Genomic DNA, 19,504 nt, shown 5'->3' with positions numbered 1-19,504 from the left:
TCTACACTTCTGTGTTAGGGTCTCTGATCAATACCATGAGACTCTTAATCCAAATAACACCAACCACTTTAGGGTATCAGGAAAATCACAGGAAACCACTTTGTAAACTCTACCACACTACGCAGAGGCTCTCTATTGTCAATGCAAAGAAATCGCAGGACAGGGGGCACCTGGGTGGCTCAGTCGGTTAAGCGATCGACTCGGCTCAGGTCATGATCTCACGGTCCGTGAGTTCGAGCCCCGCGTCGGGCTCTGTGCTGACAGCTCAGAGCCTGGAGCCTGCTTCAGATTCTGTGTCTCCCTCTTTCTCTGCCCCTTCCCTGCTCATGCTCTGTCTCTCTCTGTCTCTCAAAAATAAATAAATGTTTAAAAAAATTTAAAGAACAAAAAGAAAGAAATCGCAGGACAGGGATCCTTCTGAGACTTACTCAGACTCCCCACAACTGGAGAGAGGCTGGGGTTTGTCCTGAGCCCTGGTTCACCTGTAAATTGACACAATAAAATCATAAAGCCCCTGGTTTTGCACTTCCCCTCTGCCTCTCTCAGGATTAGAAGAACCCGCATCAGAGATCAATCGCAGACTGGTCCGATCTGAGCAGGGGAGTGAGCAAGGCTGAGGTCAGAGGTCAGAGCTGGCATTTCTGCCCAGTGCCCTGGCCAGCTGGATCATGGTAACCTTAATTATGAAGAGGTCACAGTCAGGAAAAGGAAAAATCCAATGCAGCCCAATCCACAACTGGTTAGAAAAAAAAAAAAAAAATCCCAAGGACCATGGGTGGCCATCAGCAGGTACTTGTTAACATAATGGGATCAGGCCCCTGCTTACATATGGGTCAGGTGCTTCTGAGGGGGTCCCTCTGCAGACCCCTCGGTCACTTTCTTTGGCAAAAATCCACCCACTGAGGGCTGGCCTTCTAAGACACCTGAAGCAGGGACAGCTTGCAGCTGGACAGGAAGCTAGGCCCCGTGAGACTCCAAGGACAGGGCAAAACACCACCAGATCTCTGCAGCCCCATGCCCCACAGCACACACAAGACACGGCCAAGCAGCGGTGGCCCCAGAACGTTCAGCCACGGCGGTGCCAGGCACGAAAGCAGGTGGGCCCCAAGCGGCCCAGGAGGGCAGAGCGCAGCAGGCAAGGTGCCAAAGGAAAGGTCCCTCCACAACCCTCACCTCCCTGGGGGCCTGCTGTCTGGTGAACAGGCAGGCCGTGGCCCTCAGCCAGACAAAAAGTCCTCCTGGTTAGAAATTCCAAGAACTCTGTCACACTGTTTGTCTGCTGAGGAAGGGTCCAAAGCCCCTCGCCTGAGGGTCTGAGGGACAAACGCTAATGGTCGGCCGCCAGAGACTCCTCCCCTGGGGCCCGGCCATGGTGAGGGCCAGCCCAGGGAGGGGGCGCCTGGGTGGCTCGGTCAGCTGAGCGCAAGACTTCGGCTCAGGTCACGATCTCACAGTTTGTGGGTTCGAGTCCCACGTGGGGCTCTGTGCTGACGGCTTGGAGCCTGGAGCCTGCTTCGGATTCTGTGTCTCGCTCTCTCTCTCTGCCCCTCCCCTGCTTGCACTCTGTCTCTCTCTGTCTCTTTCTCTCTCTCTCTCTCTCTCTCTCTCTCTCTCTCTCAAAAAGTAAATAAACATTTTTTAAAAATTTAAAAAAATAATAAATAAATAAACTTGAAAAAAAAAAAAAGGTAAATTGCCAGGCTCCCACCCCCACCCCCAAACCATGAGCCGGAGTCCCTGGGAGTGAGGCCCTGGCATCTGTGATTTCAATCAGCTCCCCTCGTGGTCCTGATGCTTATATAAGACTGAGCACCAGCACTGGGAAGCCCAAACTCAGCATCTCCACACCTCCTGCCCTCTGAGAAATGTGTGGCAGGGGCCTGGGAAAGCGGCCCAGGGGGATCAGGAGGGACAGCCAGAGGCTGAGAACAAGGGCTGGCCCAGGCCTCGAGCTCCCCCTGCCCGCACCCTGAGAAACGACTGGGCACAGGGTAGGTATCATAGATGCTTAACTTCATCCTAGCGAGATACCAAGGCCATTTTCCGTGGCCCGGCCCACGGAGGCCCGGCCACAGGACCACATTCGAGAGAGACCTGCTCCGCCCCCAGGCTCCTCGAGGACTCGTAGGCGTGGGTGCCGCTCTGGCCGGCAGCCTTCCCCCAGAGGGGATCCTCAAATTCCGAAAGGGGCAGGATGCACTAGGAAAGACATGGGGTGCCATAACCCCAGCCTAGTCCTGGGGCCCCTGCCTTCTCCCTGCACCACCTTTGGGTGTCTGTCATGTGCGTCTTTTCACAAAGAGGCTGAGAGGGACCCAGTCACCTCTGGTCGGGCAGGGCCTGCCTGTAAGGAGTGGTTCCCATTAAACCCCAAATCTCAGCATGGGTAGAATCTGCTTTCTGCTGGCTTCTGTAGAACAAACGGGAGGAGCAGTCTGTCTCAGGAGGAAGCAGTCCGTCCTCCTCTCGGCTTCCGGCTCCTTCCACGAAGCCAGCAGAATGAACCGTGTTCCAGGCAGAAACCAACGCACGGATGGCATCTCAAAAGACCTCGGAGGGGCTCAGTAGGTTGAGTGTCTGGTCATGATCTCACGGTCGGGGGACTGAGCCCTGCGTGGGACTCCACACTGGGGCACAAACAGCAATACCGGGGGGTTGCTTCCTATGCTTGGGGTACCCGGGCCACCGCCCCTCTCACTGTACATTCCTGGGGGCGGGGGGGGGCTCCCTAACAGGATACGAGTCTGAGGCCAACCCTTCCCACCCTCCTCACCCCCTCCCCAGGGGGTCCCGGAGCCCTGGCCAGGGTGGGAGGTGCCCACCCCTTACCTTCGGCTGGAAGGACACTCGGTGCTTGGCAGGCTCGGCCTCTGGCTTGGCCTCCTCCCCCGAGTCCTCACTGTAGCTCTCAAACTCACTGGAGCTCCAGCCTAGGTCCTCGGGCTCCCTGGGCGCTCCGTCCCGATGCACATCCTCATAGAGCAGGCTCCTCTCCGCCCCTGCAGGCCAGGGAACAGGGCTGGTGAGGGGAGGCCCTGGCACCAAGGCCACCAGACCTGATTCCTGACCCAGGCAGGCAGGTGGGGCTCCGTCCCCACTTCCCGGTCCACAGAGCAGGGGTGAGGACCACACAACATCCACCTGGTAAGCGAGGAGGACACGAGAAAGACCGTAGAGGCACAAGAAACGAGTCGGGAACGCAACAGGCTCCTTAACCCCCTCCCCCCACGCCTCAGTATTGCTCTTCTGGGATCTGAGTGCTCATCCTGGACCTCGGGGCATGTTTCAGTGGGAAAGACAAGACCTAGAACCAAGTCCTGAATCGGGCCCTCGGCTCCAGCCCCAGCATCCTCGGGGGGATCAAAATGGAAATTGTTGGGAGCATTAAATTGGAGTTTCCCAAATCTGAGTTTCCCATGCAGGTCCAGAATGGCCCAGTAGGGGGCGCGCCAGGCCCAGCGTCCAGGAGTGTTCCCTTGTCTTCCAGAGCCCCACTGGAGAAGTGGGGGACAAAGAGCTGAGAGTCCACTGGCCAGGAGAAACAGGTCCCCTCAGGGGCCTGGGTACTCCCAGGGTCCCTGTCAAATCCGGAGTGAGATGCTCAGCTTTGAGGCTGAGGTGGGAGAGCTGCTGTCCAGGTAATCCCAGCTCTCCCATCCCGAGACCTTGGCCTTCGCTCCCACCCCTCTGGGCTGCACTTCCTGGACTGTCACCTGAGGGAGAACCAAACTGCAGGCCTCACCGAGGCCAGACCCCCAAAAAGCGCACCAATATGAAAATGCCTTTGTCAACGCACAAGAAATACAGCACTGGGAAGGGTTCTTTTAAAAAATCTGCTCAGAACAGGGAGCTTTGGTTATTGGAGACCTCTCTGCAAAAACGGCGACAACAATAAGCCAGAAAAGGTCGAGTAAATAAAATATGAACCAAAAGCTCTAGCAAAGAGTGTAGCACATGGCAGGTGCTCAGTAAAGAGCAGCTGATCCTTGCTTTGAGGTGGGGGGGGGGGGGAGTGTCTGCGTGGGCCCGGGAATCATCCCACTGACCCCAGAGCCCCTACCGGAAAGCTGGGGAGTGTGGCGTCTGGGAGACTGTCACCCAAAGAACAGACACACTGAGGCTTAGCTGGGGGCTCAGGTCTCAGGATGAGGAGGGAGCATGAGGTTATTTTTTAAGCAAAAGATAATAGTGACTAACGTCTCCAGGGACAGGAGCAGCTGGTAACCAGGCTATGACCTTTACAAGACTGGGTCGACTGTCTTATTACCGCAGCGGAGGCCCGATGACCGGGGAGTAAAGGGGCAGAGCCCAGTTCTTGGGGCTCCCTCTGAGGAAGAAGCCAGGCAGCATCTCGAATGCCCACCTGCCCACGCTTCCATGAGCCCCGGCCTCCCACCCGCCTACATCCTCAGTGACAGCCACCTCTCTTGCTGGATTCTCCCGCAACCCTAAGGTCGGCGGGGTACAAATAATCACCGCCTCATTAGAAACACAAGAAAACAGAGGCCTGGAGAAGACAGGTGGCTTGTCCAAGGTCAGACAGGGCAGAGAGAAGGAGCTGCAGACTCAGGCTCCCTCCACTCACCACGCTGCCTTCTATGAGGCCGGCTAACCTGACCACCTCCTGGGCTCATTTAGAAATATTCTCTCCAGTGGAGACAGTGCCACCAGAGTCCTGAGCCTAGGCCAAAGCCTCAGCCTTCAGGGGCCTCACAGGGATCCTGGCTCCCACCCTCCGCTTCCCGGGGCCTCGGGCTTCACGAACGGCTTCCCCCTGCAAAGCACAGACCACCACCGGCTCAGTGCTCTGTGTCAATTACCTCACGGCAAACTCACAAGCCCAGGATGCAGCTGTGACTGTCCCAAATTTACAGATGCATCAACTGAGGTCCAGAGATAGGAAGCGGTTCTCTGATGTGACACTCCCCAGAGCTTCAGAATGACAGTCCATGAGGTCAGGATGATATTCTGATGTCATATGAAGAAGCCGAGGCCCGAAGGCACGGAGCTCTGTGCCCTAATCAGCGGCAGAGCTGGGATTTGAACCAAGGGCTGCATGTGTGGCCTGCTGCTCAGCTGACAGCCTCCTCTCCCGTGCCCACTGAGCCCACATCGGTCCGTGAAGGTCAGTGCTGGGCCCTGGCAGACGTGGTAACGACAGCACCATCGTTTGTGCAGTGCACCTACTGAGGGCCAGCCCTGAGCTGACCACCCACTGAGGGCCAGCCACAGCCTCCTGGGACTCACCCTCCCGAAGCCGTGAGGGTGGGGGCCCTCGGATGGGTGTCACGGTCCCCCACTTGAAGGCTCAGGAGCTGACTCCCAGGCTGCCTGCTTGTAACTACCTCGGGGTCAAGTGCAGGATGGCATATCAGTGATCCCTGTTCAGTGAAGATTGGGGCCAAGTAATGTGCTGCTTGATTTGATTCAGGCGGAGGACAGCCCAACAGGGCTAAACAATGGACTGCAGCCACTCAGGACCTTCGGCAAGACCCCACTGCCGCCCAATACAGCGTGCCCTTCCCCCTCCTCTCCCTGGATTCCAAGGAGCAAGCAGCAGGGATGTTCCAAGCACCTCCGGGACTTGCTAAAGGGATGTGCATACCATCAGCCCACCTGTCCCTGCCCCTGGAACAGGAGTCGGGAGCATGGCTGTGGGCACCCTGGGGCCTTGTAGTGCTATCCGCGTGTCTCCCCCATTGGACTACGCACAGCCCAAGATGGTGCTGGCCACCCCTATCAGACCAGAAGCCCCTCAAACACGGGCTGTGTGATCTGGAGACGGTGTCTTAAGCTCTCAGATGCAACTGTCCCCGGGAGCCACTGGGCCTGCCTTGCTGACCTCAAGGGGTTGACAGATCGGTGGGAGCAGATGCGCGTCAGCGGTCATAAGATGCCACCCAAATCCTCCCAGGGCAGGGGACAGAGCAGCGGCCTTGGAGGCAGAATAACCAGGTTCAAATCCCAGCTCTGCCTGTAGTTTCCTCGTCTGTACACTGAGGCCACGATACCCCAAATCAAAGTTTCTAAGCAGATTCCAGGAAATCAAACACAAAGAGTCACTACCCCGATGTGTTTGGGCAAAGACGGCTCTGACCGTGAAGTTACTAACCATTCCTCCTCCCTGGATCTGAGTGATGCTCTCTCCTGCTGGGTGACTGACTCTATGCTGGGGGGCGGTTGGGGGGGGGGGGGCAGCTGGGGCAGACTTACCCCCACCCCACCCTGCTTCCTCTCTACAGCCACAATCCCCCCCCCCCCCCCCGCCCCCCGGCCTCCCTGGGCCCAGAGCAAGCAAGGCACAGGCTTTCTGGAGCCCTCTCTGCCTCAGCGGTCAGGTTTAACGAGCTGCCCTTCTCCCCAGCAGCCCTGGGAAGCCCGGACTATACCACCCCGTTCTCCCGAGGCAGGCTTGGGGAGGTGAAATGCCAGGTCCGCCCTCGCCGCCAGGGGGTCCCAGCAGCCAGCCCGGGGTCCCTGCCCCAGAAGCCCAACCCCGCCCAGCCCCGGCCTGGCCACGCCCCCAGCCGGCACCATCCTCTCCCAGGACTACCGGAGGTTGGTGAAAGCTGGAGGCAGCGGCCAGGGCCGGGTGGGGTGGGGAGCCAAATAGAAGACGACCCTCCCCAGGCCCCGCCCCCCGGCCCGTCCCCTAAGGTGGCACAGAAGCGCGGAAGAGGCATACCGGGTTGATGGGCATCCAGGTTCTCGCAGGGCACGTCGTCGTAAATCACATCTTCTTCCAGGGCGGGGAAAGTGAATCGGTCGACTGGGAGCGAAGGGAGAGGACAAGAGCGCTAGGGGCGGAGGCAGCTGCCGGGCTGCCAGCAGGACTGCGCCAGCCGGCGGCTCCCTCCCGCCGCCCCGCCGGCCCCTGGGGAGCCCCTGCCGGCTGCTCTCCTCTCGGAGGACACGCTTCCGCTGCTTCTCCCCGCCCTCCGCCCCAAGGCACCCTCCTGGCGAGCGGCAGACCCCCACTTGCCTCCCTGCCACCCACAGGCCTGCCCATCTGGCTGACGCCGCAGCTGCTCGCGGCACCTGCAGGGAGCATGAAGCCGACCCTGCGCCTGTGCCCTGGGGCCCGGGGGACATCTTCAGGGGCCCAGAAGCCCTCAAGGGACTTACCCAAAAGGAACTACCTCCCACCCAGAGGTGGCCGGGCAAAGCGGCCCTACTGAGGACAGGGAATGAGGGGAGGGGAGATGGATTTGGAGAGTGGGGTGAAGGAGAGGCCCCCCCCAAAACTCAGCCAGCAGGATCCTGACTGCTGAAGAATTCAGCAAACAAACACATCCCTCTGCCAGTATTTTGCTGGGCTGGAAGGGGGCAGGGCAGGCGCGCACTCTGCCCCTGTTAGCAGCTACCCGGATGGACACATTAAGGAAGTCTCCCCTCAGGGCGCCTGGGCGGCTCAGTCTGTTAAGGTTAAGCCCCTGACTTCAGCTCAGGTCAAGAGCCCCGCCTGGCGCTCTGTGCTGGCAGCTCAGAGCCCGGAGCCTGCTTCAGATTCTGTGTCTCCCTCTCTCTCTGCCCCTCCCCTGCTCGCACTGTGTCTCTCTCTGTCTCTCAAAAATAAACATTAAAAAAAAGGAGGTCTTCCCTCAAAACTGTGGGCCCAACCTCTGCCCTCTTTAGGGGTGTGCCCCCCTCCACAGAGCCAGGGTTTGGAAAACCAGTCCCCACCCTGATGGGAGCCTGTCTTCGCCCCATCGCCCTTCGCAGAAGACACAGGACCAGATGGGCTCTGAAATCCCCACGATCCTAACTTCAGTGCTTCTGGCTGTCCCGGGGCCCCCAGGGCCCCCAGAGCCTGGTCAAGCCTCACCCTCGACCCCCTCCTCCACCCCCATACGGACTCTGTTTCCCACATGGCTCTGAGACCTGCTCACCTCTCTTCAGGTCCCTAGTTCTGGCCATCAGCCTCCCCACTGGGCTGCAGGCTCCCCACCCTGTCTTATGGCTTTGCCCCCACCCCACAGCATCTCCGGAGCTGGGGACATGCAGCCTCACTTCGCCCCAATCACCCCTTGGATGCTACCCTCCGTCACACCAAGGCCGTTGCTTCCCAGGGTGCCAGATGTCCCCCCTCCACCCTGGGGCTGGGGGGGACTGGGGCTCCTGCACAGCTGGACCCTGCCTGGATGCTCTCTCCCTGAGCCCTGCTCCCGCCTCTCTGCCTTCAGGACTCTCAGGTTCTCCTCACTCCCGCCTCCCCCTCCTGGCACCTTGCCCTCTGCAAGGTGACCTCCTGCCTACCTGGTGGCTTCTGCTCCCGGGAGGGACCTCGTCTTGGGCAGCAGGGCACCCCACTGCCAGCCCATCCGCCCTGCTGTAGGAGCTTCTGGGTGTTCGGGGGAACAGATAAGCGGTCAAACACACGATCTACTCCTGGACCATGGCTCCCATCGGGCAGGAGATGGGGGCAACTCCCAGGCATGGGCAGCGGCCGGTCCCCCTCAGAGCTGCCACCAAGCCTGCGGCAGCCCACCCAGTGAGGACGCCCCTGTGGCACGGGGGAGCCCACATCAGCCCTCTGGGCCTGAGGAAGGGGCTCTGAGGTTATCACGGAACCACCTTCCTGAGCTAAGATGAGGTTTGGGGGGGGCGGTATGGGGGCACTTACTCCGGCGGGAGCTCTTCCGCTTCCAGCTGGAGCGCCGGACCCCGGAGAGAGCAGCACCCACAGCATCCCCGTTGCTCACCACCGGTGGCACCCTGCGGGCCAAGAAACAGAGTCAGGGAGCCAGCGGGGACAGGGACGGTGCCGCTGAGCAGGGAGGGACGGGCTTCTCGAAGCCTCTGGTAGCCCCTCACCAGGACGGCAGGGTGCATGAGGTGCAGGGGCGGGGGGCTGAAGCCCAGGAGCCCCTGGCCCCCAAAGCCGTGAGTCAGGAGAGCGGGGGAGGCCGCCGCTGGGTTCGCCGCCTCTCAGTTTCCCCATCTTTGGAAAGCACCCTAAGACCCCAGTGCTGAGGGTCAGGTGCCTGGATGCAAGGGCACCCGTCTCTCTTCCGGGGCAGACTCAGTGGGCTGGCCATCGCCAATTCTCCTCTGGGCAGGATGGGGGCTGGGGTCAGGGGACCCCTGCCTCTGTGGGAAATGAGGTCTTGGAAAGCTTCACAAAACCAGGCACGGGACTCAGATCTTCATCCCCCACGACGTGAGGATGGGCCGGACCCGGAGGCCAGCTTCCCGGCTGCACAGACTCAGAGGGACAACTAGCCAGGCAGCGAATGCCAGCTCAACCAAGAGGCTGAGTGAACATCTCCCGCGACATGACGCGTGACGCCGTGTACCCCGGCGGGATGCGACGAGAAGCCGTCTGTAACCCCACGCCCGTAGCCCCAGTCTGATCGCAGGAAGAGCGCCAGACAAACCCCGGCATTCTACAAACCCCTGGCCATGACTCCCCAACACTCCCAAGATCGTGAAAAGCAAGGGAAGAAAGACTACGAAACTGTCACAGACCGGGCTAAACATACAACAAGTACGTGCACAACGTGGGAGCCTGGACGGCATCCCGGAACAGAAAAGGGTGTGAGAAGAAAACCTGGCGAGACTCAGATAAAGCCTGGAGTTCAGTGAATGGTCGTGTGCCCGCACTGCCTTCTCACTTTCAAGGAATGTTCCGTGGTCGGGGAGGCTGGGTGGCTCCGTCGGTTAAGCGTCTGACTTCGGCTCAGGTCATGATCTCAGGGTTCATCAGTTCGAACCCCGCGTCGGGCTCTGTGCTGACAGCTCCGAGCCTGGAGCCTGCTTCGGATTCTGTGTCTCCCTCTTTTTTCTGACCCTCCCCCACTCACACCCTGTGTGTGTGTCTCTCTCTCAAAAATAAACAAATGTTAAGAAAAGGGAAGGGAAGGGAAGGGAAGGGAAGGGAAGGGAAGGGAAGGGAAGGGAAGGGAAGGGAAGGGAAAAGAAAAGAAAGAAAAGAAAAGAAAAGAAAAGAAAAGAAAAGAAAAGAAAAGAGAACGTTCCGTGGTCGTGTAAGATGTTAACCACAGGGAAAACGGGCTGTTGGGTATACCCAACTCTGTATGCTACCCTTGCAACTTTTCTACAAATCTAAAACTATTCCAGGAAGAATGTTGGGGTTTTTTTTATTTATTTATTTTTTAAGTCCAGCCTCAAAAAACTAAAGGCCACACCTGCCGATCCAGAGGGACCTGAAACGGTCCAAGACAGTAGCCACGGTTGCCAAGAATTGACTGGAATGTCCCCGCACAAGAGCCCTGGGAGGAGGGTGGGGGGCACACATCAGGAGAGTGCAGGAGGAGGGGAGGGAGGAGGCAGCAGAAGGGGTGGGGGGGATGAGAAGGAAGAGGGGGAGGGAGCACCTACCAGGAGCAGCCAAGAGGTGAATCCTGCATCCACCTGTGGGCGCTGGGCCCACGGGGGAACCTGGCCACGGTCACACTGCCCGAGTGGCAGAGCCAGACGTGGAGCCAGCTTGCCTGGCCCCGCGTGGGCTCCTACACCTGCGGCTCAGGTACAAGAGCATGGACGGCTGTGATGCTGTTAATGTTCTGTCCGTGCCGTCCGGCGAGCCACGCTGCCGGGTGCTTGGAATGTGATGAGTGGAACTTCATTACTGGAGCTAAGGGGACTAAAGGACTTCACTTTTAGTTCTGTTCCACGGCAAGTAATTTAATTTTAAACAGCCACCCGTGGCTGGTGGCCGCGTACAGGACAGTGCAGGTCTAGGTGACGGGCAGCCCTGGAGAAGCAAATCTTGGCTCACGTTTTACGGCCAGAAGTCAGCAGTGTCACCCCGGGGTGAGGAAGATGGCATATTTCAGTCCAGGGTAGCACTTTCCACGGGCCAGTGAGAGACAGGGCTGGGCTAGACCAGGACGGGGTGCTGGGCTGACGGGAGCCACCTTCCCTTCCCTGACACCTTCCCTTCCCTGCGCCCCCCACCTCCTCAACCCAGAGACATCTTGCAGATGCTCGGACGGCACCAAACCCGTTCCAGCCCCCATCCACGCCAGCTTGGCGATTTGGCTCAAAAGTGGCCCAACCACAGACTCTCTCTGCTTCGATACGTTGACCACGGCAGGCGGTGACCATTACAAAGCACCTGTTGCACGCTTCCCGGTTTGCTTTGTATTTTCCGATTTCACTTCGCAAGAACGCAGGCGAGGCAGGCTCTGTGATCCTCATTCCGCACGTGGAGACGCAGACTCACAAAGACTCCATTTCACTCGCCCAAAGTCGCTCAGTGCATCCGCTGGAGCTGGGATCTACAAGCCCGTCTGCCTACGAAGTTTTATCTTCTTTCAACCAGACCACTTGGAAGTAGACAAGCGGCATTTAGATATTCAACTACATCACATATTTGCTGTGTCATAACGCCACTGAGCCTGGCTTGAGTGTGCAGACTTTTTAAAAGGAAGGAGAGCGGGGCGCCTGGGTGGCTCAGTCGGTGGAGCGTCCGACTTCGGCTCAGGTCACGATCTCACGGTCCGCGGGTTCGAGCCCTGCGTCAGGCTCCGTGCTGACAGCTCGGAGCCCGGAGCCCGCTGCGGATTCTGTGTCTCCCTCTCTCTCTCTGCTCCTCCCCTGCTCATGCTCTGTCTCTCTCTGTCTCAAAAATAAATAAAAACATTTAAAAAAATGTTTAAAGGAAGGAGAGAAAGAGCACTGGGCCTATGCAAGTTCCAGTCTCTGTCCAAGAGAAATCCTAACAGCCAGCCCCAAGGCTACATTGCGATTCAGCCAGAGAACACCCGAGGAGGCCCTGGGTGAACTCTGAAGGTGACATCAAAAGGCAGTGGGTATTTTGGGTGAGGTCAGGCAGCTTTAGGAGGGCTCTGGAAATAATACATGACATACTAAAAGCCGGGAGTGGCTGAAATACGAGCCTCTGGGCTAAGCATCACCGAAACACAGCAAACTTAAGTTTTCATTTTATTTCATTCTACGTCATTTCATTCTAAATAGCCACACGTGGCTAATGGCCACTGTACAGGACAGTGCAGGTCTAAGCCACCTCCACTACCGGAGAAGCTAGTCTGTGCCCCTGGGCTTGGGAGTGGGGATCTTCCAGCAGAGAGAAATCACCTTCGTGCCCACCCCTGCTGCCGCCCCGGCTCAGGCAAGCAGAGCGACTGGGAGCCCCAAGGGAGGGAAAAGGCCAGGGCCTTTGGGTGTACGGGTCTTCCTAGGCTGGGCTGGAGATAATCACCCACCCCTGCCCTGCACTTGGCTGGTGCCTATGCCATACCCCATGCTGTGTTGAACGCTTGAGACCCCTTGAGCACAAGTGTATGTCTCATCACGACCATTTTATAGATGAGGAAACTGAGGTTCAGGATGAACCTCCCCCCAAGCCACCTGGTCAGCAAGGCTGAGCTGCAATCTGCCTGCAAAGCCTCGCAGGAGAAAGTACCTCCCGGGCAAGGGAAGCGGAGGACGTGGCAGGAAATGAGGCTGAGGGTACCCGCTCTGCAGTCACCCAGAGGACAGCCTCTCCCAGCTTCTGCCCGGCCACAATTCTCCGTGGGAGCAAACCCTCCCTTGGGGGCCTCCCCAATGCTTCAAGATAACCAAAGAGCCATAAAAGTCAACGAGAGGCCAACTATCTCACGCTTATCTGAGCTTCCGGCACTTTCGACGCCTCTCAGCTTGCACCTGAGAAACAGGCCGGCCGCTAACAGGACTCCAGTCTCACGAGGTGAGCCCACTGCCACCAGGATGCAGGGGGAAGGAGCCCGGTTTGCGGACAGGAGCGGAGAACAAGGAGCTCGATGGAAACGAGGGGGCAGGAGACAGAAGAAAGGACGCCTCCTTGGTCCCCCAACGCCGGTGTGCACTCTCCACCGGACTTAGGCCACCACGCAGCTCCAAGCAGCCTCTGTGCCCATCTCCTCGCTATCCAGGGAAAAGCCAGAGAGGAGAGGGAAGTGAGTGCCCCGGGACAGCAGGGACCTGCTCTGTCCTGGCCGCCCCATTCCGTCAGCCCCAGCACACAGGGGGCACGATCGATGCTGACGGGTGCCCTCCCCGGCCTGTTTTCGATCAAAGCTCCACTCCAGACGATGGCAGTGGCCTCACCCCTGCAGCTGCTGGTCTAGCCCCCCGTTTCTCAGTGAATCTCCAGGCACAGCTGATTCCACAGGGTCCCTTCCCCAGGGGCTACGCGGTGTGGAACACCACACAAACCCTAATGGCCCGAGGATTCCCGCAGGCTGGGTTTGTGCCCTGTGCACACACACATACATCCCACGTGCACACACGGGGCATTCCAGGGCCTTTTCCAGGGCAAAGTGTGAAAAACGCAAAGGAGGAAAGAATCCCCCCTTGGGGAATAGAAAGGACCGGAATACCGACTGCCTTATCGGGCCTTGACAAGAGGGCTTGCCCGGGACGGTCCTACTCAGGGCATCACGCCTCCATCCCTACATACCAAGAGACACAAAAGAATGACAAAAACATTAAGCCCAGATTAACCCTGCTACCAGATTTCTCTTCAGCGCTGGCCACTTTCCAGTTTATATAACACATTAAAGCTCAAAGGGCCTTAAAGATCATCTGGTCAGATGACTCACAGCAGTGGCCCTCGCAGTTGCCCGGGAAGCCCCCAGCAGGTACCGGCCAGGGCCCCGGCCCAGCAGTCCTGAGCTGGTGATCCGGAGGAGGCCAGGCATCGGCGTTTCTAAACTGCCCGCTGCTTCCCCTGGGCAGCCAGGGTCGGGAACCGGGCTCACGGGCTTCTCGGCGTGTCCTGGGCGGCCAGGACAGTCGCCGTGTCCCACAGCTACTGTGGAATGGGCCGAATAACGGTTTCTGCCTCCTGTAGCAAGGATTAACGAGACAACCTATCTGCGAGATGGGGCCAGGATACCTCCCCGGCAGGGTTCTGGTAAGGAGTAAACAAAGCGAGCACTTAAAACACTTAGCAGGGGGGCTGGCGCTTGATAAATCCTGCCAGTGTGCCACCTCCCTTCCCCACGTTCCCCTCCGTCCCTCCTCCAGTTACAGGGTCCTGGGCTGTGGGTCCCAGAGCAATGCCTCCAACCTGCAGGCACGTGCCTCTTTGCAGCCACAGCCAGGCCATCCCTCTCCTACAGAAGGGATCGGGGACCCAGTCTGTCTGTCCTCTGCCACCCCCTGAGAGGTGAGAAGACGCCAGGGGGAAGTCTGGGGGGAAAGAGAACCCCTGACTTGCTACCCATAGCACAGCTCTCGCTGGGGACAGAGTGCCAAGGCCCCCGGGGACACCCTCCACAGCCACGGATGCTGACACGGCCCCCCCCCCTTACGTTCCGTGCCGCACGCACCCCTCTGACATCTGGAGGGCCCTGGGCTCGGGGGTCAGATCACGGCAGGCACTGTACCCCCCAGCAATAACTTATCAAGAGCCATGTGGGGTGCTGAACAAGAATACAGGCTCTCACAGGAAAACGCTCACAATATGCAATTAGGACAAAGAATGAGCCATGAAACAGCATGTGCAATAAAACCACAGTTCTATAAAAAAAAAAATATTATGAATACTTGCATATCTGCGCAGCAAAGAAGCTGGACAGAAACACACGGTGGTGGAATTAAAGCTCGCTTTAGTCTGTCATTTTCTGTACTTTCTAATTTTTCTACAGTAAACATGTATGCCTATTATAAGAAAGCCAAAGAGGAAGGAGACGCATCTCTGGAAATGTTAAGCAGCCCGCTGGCCAGCACGGGTCCCTCATGCCCTGGGGTCAGCCCCAGACAGACCATCACCCTGTGGGGACAGTGACAAAGAGCCGGCTTGCTGGCCTGGCTGAGCATCCGATCCCTGCATCTCATTTCATCCCCGCCCCCACCACACACACACACACACACACACACACACACACACACACACGGCTCCAGCAGCCAGTCTATCTTCCCACTTTACAGACAGGAAGTGGAGGCTTAAGCAGATAAGGCAACCCACGGGTCCCGGGTCACGGAGCTCACGCGTAGGGCGGGCAGGATCCAAACCGGATCCGGGTGGGAGACCTCGGCAGGTTAAACCCCGGTTCTGGAAGCTGACTGGCCTCAGCTCTGGGCTGACATTAGGCTGACGCCATGTCCCCTCGGCATCTGGTTCCACATCCGTAAGATGGGGATTATAACAGTGCCCGCCTCCGAGGGGGTCATGAGGATTAATGAGATAAGGCAGGTAAAACTCTTAAAACAGAGCCTGGCATGTGAAAATAATACAGCCTGGCACAGAATGTCAGCGCCCCCTCCCCCCCGAGGGCAGGGACTGTCGGCCTGGGTCACTGCAGCGCCGGGCACATCACAGGCATGCCACAAAGACGTGCGAGCTGGAGGCATGGGGGTGAGGGGCAGGGGGCGCCCAGCCAGCCAGCCAGCCAGCAGAATACCGGCGACCTGCACCCCAGCACTGTCCTGCGCAGGCGGGGAGGGCTGCAGGGGGGAGGGGGGGGAAGCAAACAGAGCCCTGCCCTCCGGCTTGGAGCTCAGGGGCCAGCACCACCCCGGGGCCAGGAAGTGCACCCCTCTGGGTCTGCACAATGGGATCCATAATGATTCCCTTTTTCCAGGTGTGTTAGTCTCCTTATTGCTGCGGGACAAATGATCACAAACCTGGTCAACTTAAAACAACAGACGCATTATCTTACAGTTGTAGGTCAAACCTCTAACATGAGCCTCACTAAAGATAAAAAGCAAGGTGTTAGCAGGACTGTGCCCTCCTGGAGGCCCCGGGGGGGGGGGGGGGGGGGATCCGTTCCCTCGGCTTTTCCAGGCCTCTGGAAGCACAGTCTGTATCCCTTGGCCCGAGGCCCCTCCTCCATGTTCCACGCCAACAGCGTGGCATATTTTCTTTAAAAAAATTTTTTAATGTTTATTTATTTTTGAGAGAGGAAGACAGAGCATGAGCAGGGGACGGGCAGAGAGACAGGGAGACACAGAATCCGAAGCAGGCTCCAGGCTCCGAGCCGTCAGCACAGGGCCCGACGTGGGTCTTGAACTCATGAGCCACGAGATCATGACCTGAGCCGAAGTTGGACACTTAACCGACTGAGCCACCCGGGCGCCCCCAACATGGCATCTTTCAGTCTCTGACTGGGGTCCCTCCTGCCTGTCTCATAAGGACCCTTGTGGCTCCACAGGGCCCACCTGGATAATCCAGGAGGATCTGCCCCCTCTCAGATCCTTAACTTACACCTGCCAAGTCCCTCTGTCATAGACAGTAACATGCTCACGGGTGCTGGGGATTAGGACATGGCACTCTTCGTGGGGGGTGGGGGGGGGGGCATTATTCTGCCCGCCACAGCTAGGAGATGCATGGAACGGACCACATAAAGTCCGTGCACGCGGAAACTATTGGGGTTGCACCTTCTCTACGCCAGGCACCAGGGATGAGAGAGGAAGAAGACAGCGTCCTGTGGCTGCAGGGATCCAGGGATGGGCTTCACCAGATTCCCGAAAGGGGTACTCAGTGCAATGAATGCGGGTACGTGGGGACCTTTCTTCAGGAGAGACCGTGTGGCTCTTATGCTGGGTACTTTTGTGCCGGGATCCAAAGGCTATGGCTCCGGATGTGGAAACCCCTCGTAACCAGAGGTGGGGAGGAGGAAAAACAAAAACAAAAAACAATACAGCTTTTCCACTTCGGGACTGGCAAGGAGCCAGAGAGAGGTCTCTAATGGAAAAGGGGCCTGGTCCCCATAACCCTGTCACGAGGACATCTTCCTCTGAGGGGCAGTGACCTCTGCCAGGGCTCAGATTTCACACAGAGCCCTCGGAAGAGGACGCAGGAGGCTGAGAATGCCCCAGATTTGTAGAAACAGTGAGTTTGAGGGCAAGCCCGGGAGCATAAACAACCCCAGACTAGGGCTGCAGCCAGTCTATAAAGCCTTGAGTGATAAGCCGGTGACTGACTTCCGCCAGGGAGAAACTCCTCCGGGGCTGGGGGCACTCCAGCTTTGTCCAGCCGTCCCTCCCAAGACCCCCGTACTCCCCACATCCATGAGCCTCAGAAGCCACAGGCCGCCGCCAGGCCCTCCAGTGCCCTGGTTCCATCCATTCTGTTCAAATGCCGCTTCCCTGTGCCCGGCCGGATCCTCCCAGCACCGGAGGTGTCCAGGGAGGACGGGGCTCCCTGGCACCTCCGGGAATCCAGCTGCCCAACTGCTTCCCTGGCGTCCAGGCCCAGGTGAGAGCCTCTGACCAGTCCATCTTGTCTGGATACCCAGGAAGGGGCAGGACAGGTGCGTCCAGGGAGCCAGTAAGCATCCCTGCAGCCCGGACAGGAGCCAAAAGCCTGACCCAGCAGGAAATACTAAGGCTGCAGGGGGCCCTGTTGGGATGGCAGCAAAACCGGGCAGGAAAAGCAAACAACCCCAGAGGGGGCCGGTGCCCTCAGAGGTAAGAGGCCCGGGCCTGAGTCCAGGGAAAACACAGGAAGCCAGCGACCCACACGCCCCTGTTTCTAGCAGGCACTGGTGCTCCGGGCTGCTTCGTCAGCCAGACTCCCCCGGCGAGAGCTCGGGGTGCTTGAGTGCATGGGCCTCAAAGTCCACCAGGAAAGGCCAATCCCACAGGCTCCAACAACGGACAGCTAAGCCGCTTCAACTCTAGCCTCCGCTCCTCATCTAAAAAGTGGGCAAGATCAATCATCCCATCTCCCTCGGCTGCGGTGCTGGGAGAGATCAGTTGCAAGACGATGTTAGCTCGTGGTGTTAGCTCACCACCACCACCACCAGCATCAGTGGGACCAGCCACCCAGCCACGGAGAGCCTGCCTCCCACCGGCCTCCGTCAGTGCCAGAGTCGAAGCCCGGGCTCCAAATTCCCATTCTCGTCTTCATGGAGACACGGAAGGTTGCCTTTCAGACCCCACTGGTCCTTCTGTCCGCCCGCGCCCACCATTCACTCCACACGATGCCTTCAGGACTCCCCTAGGCCGGGCAGTGTGCTAAGCCAAGAGGACCCGACAGCAAATGCAATGCGTCCCTCCCCCGCCCAAACCACCAGCGCCCAAGGGAGCCAACGTGCAGGCGGGAAGACATGCCTCCACACCCTTCTACCAGAGGGGAGGGGGCCGCTGGTACTCTGCTCCCCTTTACAGGAAGGGACCTCAGCCAGAATCATGTACAGGCAGTGCCGAGGCCACCCTGCTTGGCCCCCCAAGAGCCGACCGCTCGCAAACTGCTCTCTAAGAACTCAGAGGCAAAGTTAAATCCCCTAGCAGGCAAAATCCTCACCCCAATTAAACACACGCACAATCGGCTCATCCACACGGAACTGGCCACAACCCCCACCATGACCCGAAGCCTGAGGTTCTGGGTCTGCACCTGGAGTCCCCAGCGCATCCCTGGAGGACAGCCTGGGGCCAATGCCCAGCCTCTGGTTGGAGAGGCCCAAGGTCCTAGTCTCCGGGCTGAATGAACACATACCATCTGCGCGTGACCCTGGCCGCCTAACTTCCCTGAGCCTCAGTTTCCCCACCTGTGCCATAGGTAAGGACAGGGTCTACTTCCTGCAGATGGGAGGCATCAGCGGGAGTGGGCACTTAGCTCAGTGTGCCTGGCACACAGTAAACACGATCATTATCACTGCCATTAACTTTGCCGCTGTTATTGTGGTTGTTTTCCAGCAATAGATATGTCTCGTGCCACGACCAGAAGTGTCACCAACGCTGAGCACTTCGAAGGTGGCTCTTGACCAGCAGCAAGGACGGATGAGACCCCGGTTGTTCTCACTCCTTGGGACTGTTGGGCAGGGTGGCCTGACCCTCAAATCACCCCAGGGGCCTCGGCACCGTGCGCCCAGAAACACCAGCAGCTCTGTTTACCCCGTAGACGCCTGGCTGCCCCCCCTGGCCAAGCCGGTGAAGGGACCAGGAAGTCCACAGGCCTCAAAGTCAGACACGGACCCAGTGCCCCCGCCAGGGTACCCGGACTGCCAGTCAGCCTCAGCCAGCCTCGCCACCGCCCACCCCGCAAGTACGATTCCCCTCCCCGCGCAGACTGGGAGAGCTGGGGTAGCTGGTTGCTGAGAGCCCAGTCAAACCCAGGTCGGTCTGACTCCCAGGGTACGGAGCCCAGCCGGCTCCCTCGACAACCAAATCTCAACCAGGACCCAGAATAACAACAGCAAACACATCCGGGGCGGCCGGCGCATGCCAGCCCGACTGAGCACGGGATCAAGGTTACATGCGCCTCGTGCAAGTCCTGCAAGAGAGTAGATTTATGATCCCCGTCTTACCCCTGGGAAGTGAGGTTCGGGACAGGAAGCCAGTTGCACAATGACGCACAGCTAAGCGCAGAGCAGGACTCGAGGCCAGCTCCGCGTGGCTCAGGGCCCAGGCTGCCGGGTGATTCGGGCCCCGGACGCCAGCCCTCACTTTACCCACCTCGCTCCTGCCTGGCAGCTGGCCGGCGGGGACGAGGACTGGCCCGCTTCCCTCCCCCGCTGGGGACGAGGGCCCGGATGGGAGTGCGATGGGTGGCTCTGAGGCTGCAGCAACTTCAGGACCTGGGCGGTGACCCCAACTCTGTTGTCAG

At 58.8% G+C, this 19,504-nt stretch overlaps 1 protein-coding gene across 1 annotated transcript in view; it reads right to left on the bottom strand.

Annotated features, from left to right (window-relative positions):
* ARHGEF10L (Rho guanine nucleotide exchange factor 10 like) overlaps nt 1-19,504 on the bottom strand; it is a 142,638-nt gene that overhangs the window by 78,800 nt on the left and 44,334 nt on the right. Inside the window, 3 exon segments of the mRNA XM_043573887.1 lie at nt 2,830-2,999; nt 6,686-6,769; nt 8,624-8,715. Of these exon segments, the coding sequence (XP_043429822.1) occupies nt 2,830-2,999; nt 6,686-6,769; nt 8,624-8,715 (346 nt within the window).

Source organism: Prionailurus bengalensis, chromosome C1 (assembly GCF_016509475.1).
Source record: "Prionailurus bengalensis isolate Pbe53 chromosome C1, Fcat_Pben_1.1_paternal_pri, whole genome shotgun sequence".
NCBI lineage: Eukaryota > Metazoa > Chordata > Mammalia > Carnivora > Felidae > Prionailurus > Prionailurus bengalensis.
Note: the sequence above shows the minus strand (reverse complement) of the source record. Positions and strands in the feature narration are given on the sequence as shown.